The following is a 10,310-nucleotide window of genomic DNA, read 5'->3' as shown; positions in this document are numbered from 1 at the left end:
CAGAAGCACTCTTTAAAGCGCTTTTGATCTCTGATTGTTAATAGGGTCTATTGGCGTCTTTTGGTCTCTTCAGCTGAACTTTCAGTCTTTTCATACCAATCTGAAAACCATTCATGGCTTGGATTGCAGCTTGAGCGCTGGCTGGATTGTCAAATGACACAAAACCTGCGAGAGGGTGAGATAAAATTCATCGTCAATATGAATTGATATCTTGGTTCTGAACAAAATAATAATGAGAGAAGCAAATAAACACAAACCAAGTTGGTTCAGATACTGGAGATGGCATGGACATTATTATGGGGAAACTATGTAATCGAACATGACATCAAAATTCACAAGATCTATCTTTGCACACACCTAGTGAGAAGTGTGATGTCCGTTTTAGTCTTTTCCATTCTACTTTTTTTTTCGCCATGCAGTATGATAGGAAATGGAGGTATAATTGACATCAGATATTATACTTATAAACTTGAAACTGTATTTTGGAATACAAAGCTTATTAGACAAGGAATATTTAGGAGGCCAACATCTGGTAAGCCATGATCATTGTATCTACTACTGCTATGTCAAACCAGATTTTCGTTTCTTATCAGTTTATTCAGAAGTGCTGTCAAGTTTGGCACTACAAATCTATATGTTATTAACATTTAACAACTCTTGAACACCTTGGACATTTCAATCCCAGTCCACAAGATGATCAGGTTTATTAATTCATCAAGCTTTTATTTACACGTACGATTAAATTATGGAGCAGTGGTTCTCAATTTTTGTTCGATTGCGACCACCTTTGGAAATTGCAAAAGCTCACGACCCAACAGTATTGACTAAAGATGATGTAACCCAAATGTAAGCCAAAAAATGTCTAATTTAAATGTCGATCGATCTTGTTTTCCGTCGATCTTGATTTCTGTGCACAGTGCTGAGCACCAATGCTACCGACGCCAGGGAGGCAGCTCCCACACCAGGACCCTACCTCGTCTCATCAACTCATGAACCGGAGACCTACGGCTTTACTATCATCCCAAAGGAAGGCGTGATGAGAGATGTTATGCCGGTGGCGCCAACTGGGACTGAACCCAGGTCTGCTGGAGTGAGAGTTAATCACGCTTACCACTACACCACCGGCGCCACTTATTCGAAATGGTTGCCCGAGTAGAACAAAATATCTAACAAATAGCAAATTTTAATTCACAAAACAGGAAATCGAAAGAACTCTTTTGATATTGATTTGATCGATATAAGAGGTAACATATCAAAAATAACATCAGAAAAGCCATTGGCTAATAACTGAGAAATTGCTTAACAATAAAAAACCAATTGAGCTATATAAGAAATCTAAACCAACAATTGAAATAGGTGGAACAATCAAACGTAAACAATGGCTTTAAACGCAAATTCCTCGAGAATCAAAGCACATCCAAGAAATCTAACATCATTAGTTGATAGACCAAACTTCCTTTATCGAATGGCATTGTTAGTTTGTTTGGGAGTGTTTCGATTCTCCAGAATTTTGTGTTTAACGCCATTGTTTACGTTTTGTTGTTCTGCCTAGTTCAATTGTTGGTCTAGAAATATAAAAATTAAAAAAATCTACAGTATGGTCAATCTTGAGAACCCAGGTCGTTTGCGTGACTGTATCGTGTGCTGACCACTCTTCGCTATATCTTCTTGTTGAAGGTAGGAGGAAAAAGTACCAACAGTTTCTTCGGTTGTCATGGTTATACCATAGAGGTAACTCTAAGACTAGAAGATACCGAAGATACGTGCTCAACTTTTTGGCTCAGCTCTGGTACTCTCTTCGATCCCAAGCTAATCGATTCACCCCTCGAAACATAGGAAAATCCACTAACCCCTCATTTTACCTGTCAAACTTTCATAGCGAATCAAAACAAACATTGTGTAGTATTAGAATATTGACTAGAATGGGGTACGTTAATCGTTTGCTTGGGACCAATAAACTAGTGAAGTAGTAAGCCAATTTAAAGTCGTTAGTATCGTATTGATTGTTGGTTATGCTTTTCAAAGACAAAAATAAAGCAGATCGTGTGTCGCATAAACTTTACACAAATGGTGATTTTAAAATTAAAAAAAATGTATCAATATGTTATGGATAACTTATAGTCATCAGCGTACGAGATAGTATTATTTCGCATGTGATTTTAATTGTTTGCGTTAATGTTTACACTGAAAATAAAATTTCGATTACACAACGAAATCGCTCGTTTGTTCTAAGAAATTATTCGTTGTTTTCAGCAACGAAATTGATTTGTACATTGTATGAAGCTAGTTTCGTTAGAACTGTCACACAAGCTATCACTATACCCAACCAGCGGGCCACAAGTGTTAGATGTGGAGACCGTAAAATGTGGTGTGTGTTAGTGAGGATGAGTAAAAATACTTCATCATTGGCAGGAATAAACAAACCAAAAAAAAAATTAAAAAAAGGCTTCCCAGATCGGACTCGAATCATGAGCCATGCGATAGAAAGTTCTATGCTTTATCCTTTGCTCTATCTGTGCTACGAGAAATGGTAAGGCTAGAGGCAGTGTGCGTCTTTCTTCTCTTGACCGTTGCTTTACATTTTTCTCCTTAGTTTGTTTTCCCTCTATGTTGTTTTCCGTACTGAGTACCAATTCTACCGACGCCAGAGAGGCAGCTCCCACGCCTGGACCTTACCTATCGACCCATAAAACTCATGGAACCTTCTCTCATGGAAGGCCTGATCAGAGATTTCAAGCCTGAGAACATCCCGGCCACACCGACTGGGATTGAACCAAGGCCTTTTGGGGTGAAAGAAAATCACGCTTACCACTACACCACCATTGCCACTGCTGATTTTCACTTACGCATGGTGAAAGGCTAGCAATCTTTGTATTTTCTTAATTCTAACTTTGCGGATTTATGAAAATCAGCGCATTGAGTGATCAGACGACAACCCTGGTTTTCATCCTGAATCACTAGAAGAGCTGCTGAAAATATCAATTATCTTGTAATACAACAAGTGATTCGCCTTAACAGTCCTGTACCCCAGAGATGCCAAATTTATAGACATGTCTGTGAATTTACAGACTTTTATTTTTTCATAGACATTTTTTTCGTTACAGACATTTAAAGACTTATTGTTTTTTTCACAAATACTTAAAGACCTTTATAACAAAGGGAAAATTTTAAAATTTATTTGGTCACACTGTTTTTTGAATTTTTAATCAAATTACACGTGCGATGCATCTACAACACGCATTATAAATTCGTGCGTTTTCAAATCCACCACACGAACGAGCTGTCACTGTTATAGACGGTCATAGTTAAAGACCATCATCATGTATCCAAAACGAACATTTTCCGTACGATTTGACGATTAGTTTGGATACGTCAACTCATGTTGGCTGGTCTATAGCTTGACTGTCTATATTCACTGTCACTGAAAAAGTAAAACAATTATCGAATATCGATTTTTATCGGTTACATCTCTTATATCGGGTCGCATCTCTATGAGTATCATGACAGGTAACGATGAAAGCCGTTTGTTTATAAGAAAGGAACGTCGTGAAATCTCAACCAACAATCCAAAAAGGCGGATCAGCTTTTGTAATCAAATCTTGTAATGATCTTTTCTCGCAAATCGAAGCTCGCCTTGCCAAATCAACAACACCGTCGGTTAGGGAAAATTCTTTCCTATCCGAGGGTGGAATTGGTTTGCGTAAGCGTGCTTCAGTTTGCAAGATATGGTCATCACAAGTTTGCTGATCCACTATTTAGTATTGTTGGTTGATAAATCTGTTCGAAAATCGTATGTTCAAAAATCATTTATAGTGATTCCTTGAAGAGTTTACAAATTGCCTGATGATGGCTAGAACACTTGCACAATTTTCGGACACAGTTGTGACATCAATCATGAAATTGGATCTCCCTGTTTGTTACTGCATCAAATGTGAAGTTCCAGATTAATTGTTGTATGTTTTGTGGCAGCTGTGCTCTTGAAATTTTGAGGTGATAGTATGGCGCTTTACACACATTATTGGAAGTGCGGAAACGCGAATGGGAATTCTCCGATATCTCCATGGTCATTACTGATTTCCATCACTACCCCAACAGACTTCCCCAATCTTGGGCATCCGGTGAAGATCAGCATCGATGGCACCTATCGCTTGGTCTTGGGTTTGGTCGAGTCGCGGTTTGGTCACGTTTGGCCATCAGTTCTGTTGCGAAATCTCCGGGCAAATATCGTTGCTTTCAGAGTTTGAACATACAATAATCACAAAAAACAGGTGCTCAAAAAACTGACAGTTCACATCACAAAACACACTAGAAACAACATCAGCATAGTTCTTGATAATTCTAACACATCCTAGATTATCGATGAATAGTGAATGAAATCGGATAATATTGGCCGGTACTTGAGAGCGGCCAATGTGGTCAATGATTCACTTTAAGTCTATAGAAAGAATATTCATGAAAATCTATGAAGAAAGAGCTGTCGCACGGCATGTTTTTGAGTAAAAATGCAATTGTTCCCTGCTCCAGGTTTCCACGGGGCATACTGGATGTTCCGAGAGTGGCCAATGTGGTCAATGATGCATTTAAAGTTTATCTAAAGTCTTTTGACGAGAAACCATGAAGAAAGAGCTGTCGCATGGCATGTTTTGAGTGATTAAATGATCTGCCCGCATTCAGAACCCTCCACCAGAACTGATTACAGGGAAATGGCCATATCTCAGTTGATTATAGGCCGATTTTAGTTCTTGGCATACGATTTGCTTTAAAAATGGTTTTTATTTCGTTGTATTTACTAAAAATATATATATTTAACCAGCATCATACATACAATTTCACCAAAACTTTAACAAGTTAGACAAGCCCTCCGAAAACCCAGAATATCTCCGGTATCCGATGACCATGATTATTTAGAACAATATTAGTTTTCCAGTCAAATGCTCCTGGAAGATTTGAAATCGGATCATATTTGACGAAGTTACAACACTCCAAAGTTGACCAAAAATTTGCCTATCCTAGTTATTTTGAGTAACCCCTGTAAGATCGACTCAAATTTAAGTTTAATTTCTCTAGACTCTAGAAAACGTAATTTACTTGTAGACTGAGTATAATTTTCCGAGCCTCATAAATCTTTTCGGATATGACAAAAATCGACGAAAAATTTATTCATTATTATCATTAAGAAATTTAAAATCCCGCCCATGGTGAAAATATACCATTTTTTGAAAATTTGGATACCTGCCGGTAATCAGTTTGTTTACTGTAGTTACTATAACAAAAACAAAATGTTTGTACATTTATAAGAATTAACATTACAAAACCTTCAAATTGACGAGTAATCTCTTCTGAAAGTATAGATTTTTTAAAAATCTCGAAAATACAGGGTTGTAGCCCAGAAGGATCTGGGCTCTTAAGAGCAAAATCAAAAAAAGGCATTTGTTCAGAATGCCAAAATAAGCGTTTTGGCCATGTTTGGCTCAAATCGGTGACATCGACCACAGGTTGTGTACCCACTTGAGCTGGAATGACCCCTATAATATCATTCGACTTTATGCAAACTCAGTCTTATATTTGGCCTGGCCAAAGTCTACGTTCCATTAAAAATTGTGTACGTATAAAAGTCTACGAGTGGAAAAAAGACTAAGAAATGGCCCAAAATGAATCTATCAGGGTGATCAAAAAATCTGGAAAAACTGGGAAAAAGCCGGGAATTCGAAATATCCGGGAAAACTCGTGTATTTCGATGACAAATCACGAAAATGTACATGATCTTCTTTAAGACAAACTAATAAAACTTTGGACATTCAACAAATTTGGAGTCCCTTTTACTAGGTTAGATTTTCAGGGTAAAGTCACTAAGAAGCTCTTGTAGAATAATTTCACCAATTTTAAAAGTATTTAAGAATTAACGATATAAAACCAAAGTATTTCAGTGCAAATTTGCAAAGGAGCTTCGCGATCAACTCTACGAGGGTTTTGACCAAACATCCAACATAATTGGGAAGGTTTGGAGTAAAATCTGTTTAAAATACCATGAGGATTCCAGGATTTGTGAAAAATACTAAGCGAATAGAATTGTGATGGTAAAGTTGCAAAATAATTCTACGAACTGTTTTTAGGGAATTACAAGGATATTTCCAAGGGCACCTCGAGGAGAGGTTTGTTTTTAGAATGATAGGATAATTCTAAGAGGATTTACAGAAAAATGTATAGAAGAACTCTTTTATTATTTTTAGAAAAGTTTTAAGGCAATTCTCAAGTGAATTCGTTGATAATTGTAAAAAGAATTCAAATAAATTACAAACAATTGATAGACGGATGCTTAAATAGGAAAATGATTAAAATCCAAAAAGAATCTATTGACGAATTTCATGAATTTTTTGGAAAAATATCAAGGGGCTCGTAGAGAGAATCTCAAATTTATTTTATTAGAAATCTGATAAGAAATTTGTCAAGGGAACAGATTCTAAAGAAAATGATTGATAACAATTCCATAAAACCCTGTACAGTTTTGTGCAAATATTCAAGGTAGTTAGAACAAATTGATGAACGCAAAATCAAATTCAAGATCCATGAAAAAATTCTACTAAAACCTTAGTATTGACCCATTCAACCTATTGATCTTATCGGCTCAATCGAATTCGGTTTTATGTTTTATTCAAATGCATTTAGCCAGTGCTGCAAAATCTCGACAATCCACGGCGATATTCATAATTCTGCTATGGGGCTGTTCATAAACTACGTATTTTTTTTGGGATTCTTGACCCCCCCCCCGCTCCCCATGCGTAGACAATTGTCCATACAATTTTTTTTTAATTTGTATGGGCCGTGGATAATTGTGGAGTTGATGGGTCGATTGGTAGGGTCCAGGTGTGGGAGCTGCCTCCCTGGCGTCGGTATCATTGGTGCTCTGCACGGAAAACAAGATCGACGGAAAACAAAAATCACGGAAAAAAAGGTACATTTTTGGAGATTTTTTAGCCTATTTGCGAAGATTACATATCAAGAAGACTGGCAACTCTTCCATTTTCTCATACGACTGCTATGAGACCGGCACAGTTGCATCATCTGCCGTGCAAAGGTAAATGCTTCGAACGAATTTGATAGCAAATATTACAACCTCAGAAGAAAGGTTTGTGTATTTGCTCATTTCTCTATGCGTTAAACTTCCTCCTTTGCGCTACTGTATATGTCGCTTGAATTTTGGCAGAGTTGCGCAGTCTTCTTGATTTGATGTCTTCGATTTTAGATTATAGTTCATTATTTAATAGACTTTCAGCCGATGGCTGGTTTATTTTTTAGCTTATGTGCTTTATTTAGAAGCTTATCAAAAATGCTGATGTTCTAATATTGGACAAACAATGTACACTTTTAAATAGACATAAATCTTAGAACATCAACTTTTAGAAAGAAAAAAATGTTCTCGCAATAGCTTCCATTAATCGATAAATGATGTGTTAATTGTTTGATCTCCTTTCTTGGATTTTCTGGTTTATCAAAAATTATTTTGGTTGTTCTCAACGATTATTTCGTTAGAAGAAAAACTTCGTTGGAATCTTCTTCTTGTGGCGTTTAATATTCCACGAATTTAACGGTGATTTTTATAATGCTGATCTATGTATGGCTTCAGATATTCATATAAAAAGGTCTCATGTAAGAAAGGTTATTGTTATCAGAATGGACATAACGGTATTTCATTTTAACGACACCCTGCTCCCATTGCTCTTTCGATCTGTATTGAAGATCCCAACAACTTTGCCAAATTTGAACGAAATCGTAGGATAATTTTAACTGGGACTTGATATGCGGGTGAATGTTTAAGTTTGCATGGGAAAATGTATGGGAAACGAAACAAATGCTTGTCAATAGTTCAAACATCGCTCAATTTTCACCAAACCTGGAATATGAATTGAAAAACTATATAGAACAACTTTGTCAAAGACTGCAAGTCGATTTGACTTCATTATTATTTTTAACTTTAGTCCAAGTGCTCCACGCATACCTGCAGGCATTTATATAAGCTTGTTGGTATGCTCGGAGTACTAGGCCGAAAGTATAAAAATGAAAATTTAGTTAAATCAATTTGCGATCTTTAACAAAGTTGTTCTGTATAGTTGTCTCAATCTTTGTCGCAGGTTTGGTGAACATCGAGATTTTTTTTTTAAATTTATGACATGCCAACGAATAGTTTCGTTCCGTTTACTTAACATTTTCCCATACAAAATTTTAAATTTTTACCGAATTCGTTCAAATTTGGCGCAATTGATTGGAACCTCAACACATAGCAGTGGGGAGCAGGAGGTTATGATATTTTGAGGCAAATACTCACCGAAACACTTGCTCTGGTTCGTGGCCCGATCGATGAAGACTTTCGAACTTATCACAGTACCGAAGGGCATAAACATCTGCATCAGCTCTCCGTCGCCGAATTCCTGCGGCAGATGGTAGATGAATAGGTTGCAACCTTCTGGGCCCGATATGGAACAGCCTGTGTAGAACATGAAAGCACATTTAGGAGCCGTGTTGTTGTCGTTTACAGTCATGGCGAAGACATATTCATCGTATTTAGTATAAGGGGAAAAAGGGTTTATAATATAAGGACTTTCTCATGCCTGCTGAAAGGTCTTATATTTGTCGGAGGGGAGCTGAATAATCATAACAATGTTGGTCCGAAATTGTTCTTTTAGTATGCCATTTTTTGAAATCAATCTAGAGATATCTGTAAAACCAAATGCCGAAGTCTATCGCTAAAAGATCTAAAGCTATCCGAAGAAAAACGAAAACATCAATTTACCAGAAAATAAATATCAAACGACTCAATATCCAGTGAAGGTTATGCTACATAAATAAACATATAAAAACAACACTTATCCGAGGATCGCCCGGCATAATACAACAACACACGAAGAGCAGCAGCGGTACTACGGTGGTAGTTCCTATCGGTTTTTTTTTTTTTATTTCCGGTAGTAAAACACAACTGAGCTGTACATTTCGACAATTTTTCCACAACTCCACACAGCCTGCGGTAGAAAGCAGAGCGCATAACAGTCAGTGGTGTGTGCGTGAAAGTGAGCGTGTTTAAAGCCGATACTCGAGTCATCAAGATTAACACCCATTTCTGGCTGGCATCTGTGAGTGTGTTGTTCTATTATGCAAGGCATGAAGGTTGACTAAAAAAATAACACTAAAGACATCTATTGAACACAACAGAAAATCTGCGCGAGACGAACGAAAACAATAGCAACGATAAATAGTAAATGTCTAATATGAACCCAATCGCTTAGATCCAGCGAAAAGAATTATTGCAAAATGCAGAAATAACTGGAACGCAAAAAAAAAATTGAATATTTCTAGACGAGAGTGATAGAGACAGACGGAGGAAACAGGAACAAACAGTTTTGTTAAGTGTCCCGAGCGCGGAGGCAGTCCGACATAGAGCAGCAGCACGAATGCTGGACTCTTTGTGCGTACTGCGGTCTGTTGTTAAGTTTCTTGTATTTTGGTGGTCGTGGCAGTTTTGGTGGTTGTGGTAGATAGGGAAGTAGCGCTCTTGGGCGATGCTTACCTTCACGTTGTGCTGGTGCAATGGTGGCAATCGGTTGTGGTATGGCTTGCGGAAATTGTCCATATACGGCTGGGTAGGCTGTTAAATTTACAAATTTACAATCAAAAAACAAATATACATCAACAACACACAGTAAAAGTAGTAAAGAACAAGTAAGATAGAGATATTCGAAGGGAAGAGGGGGTTAATATGGATTTCTGATGGCAGTAGCGGTGTTAGGCTAAAGCTCGTTAGCACTAAGTTTATTGTATTGTGATTCTACGGAATTTGGTACAAAAGATACTAATTGCACTAGCGTATTGCCAGGTTGATACAAAACAAACGAAAGAGTGCGAAATTTTCATCTTAACAGAAAATAACGAAAACGAAATCTATCGATAAAAATATAAGAGATGAAAACAGTTCCCATGAAATGTTGCTCCATAATTCTTCCTCAACTCATAAATATTGTTTACGACTTCATGTTTGGACGTGAGAGACCAGTGTGTGCTGCTGGAAGGTACTACCTATGTAGCTTAAGTGTTCTGAGTGGAATGGAGTGAAACGAAAAATGTATGAAATGTTGAAAGAAATAAGAATAGAAAAATTGGTAACTATTTTTCATCGAGAAAAACGATTTATGACATCATACGGTTCGAGTTTAGGGGCACTTGTTCGGTCAGATACGTGGAACAGGAAAATAGAATTTCGAAACAGAGTAGATAGAGTTTAGGTAGTTTTGTCCTACTAAGCGCAACCCACGCTTTACCTC

General features: G+C 37.2%; 1 protein-coding gene across 5 annotated transcripts in view; it reads right to left on the bottom strand.

Moving 5' to 3' along the window:
* bru3 (bruno 3) overlaps positions 1–10,310 on the bottom strand; it is a 556,696-nt gene that overhangs the window by 10,053 nt on the left and 536,333 nt on the right. For 3 of the 5 annotated variants that reach the window (XR_010517464.1, XM_065218091.1, XM_065218092.1), the window contains exons 9-11: positions 9,560–9,637; positions 8,324–8,482; positions 1–165 (exon numbers count right to left, since the gene is read on the bottom strand). Coding sequence is in view for 4 of the 5 variants with exons in the window: in XM_065218091.1 (XP_065074163.1) it covers positions 38–165; positions 8,324–8,482; positions 9,560–9,637 (365 nt within the window). In the remaining variant the exon portion in view is untranslated. The remainder of the gene's footprint in view (positions 166–8,323; positions 8,483–9,559; positions 9,638–10,310) is intronic. The other 2 variants (XM_065218093.1, XM_065218094.1) reach the window with 1 other exon arrangement.

The sequence above is a fragment of the Ochlerotatus camptorhynchus genome, unplaced genomic scaffold, assembly GCF_037179485.1.
Source record: "Ochlerotatus camptorhynchus isolate MF236.1 unplaced genomic scaffold, CSIRO-AGI_Acam_v1.1 ptg000083l, whole genome shotgun sequence".
In the NCBI taxonomy this organism is placed as follows: domain Eukaryota; kingdom Metazoa; phylum Arthropoda; class Insecta; order Diptera; family Culicidae; genus Ochlerotatus; species Ochlerotatus camptorhynchus.
Note: the sequence above shows the minus strand (reverse complement) of the source record. Positions and strands in the feature narration are given on the sequence as shown.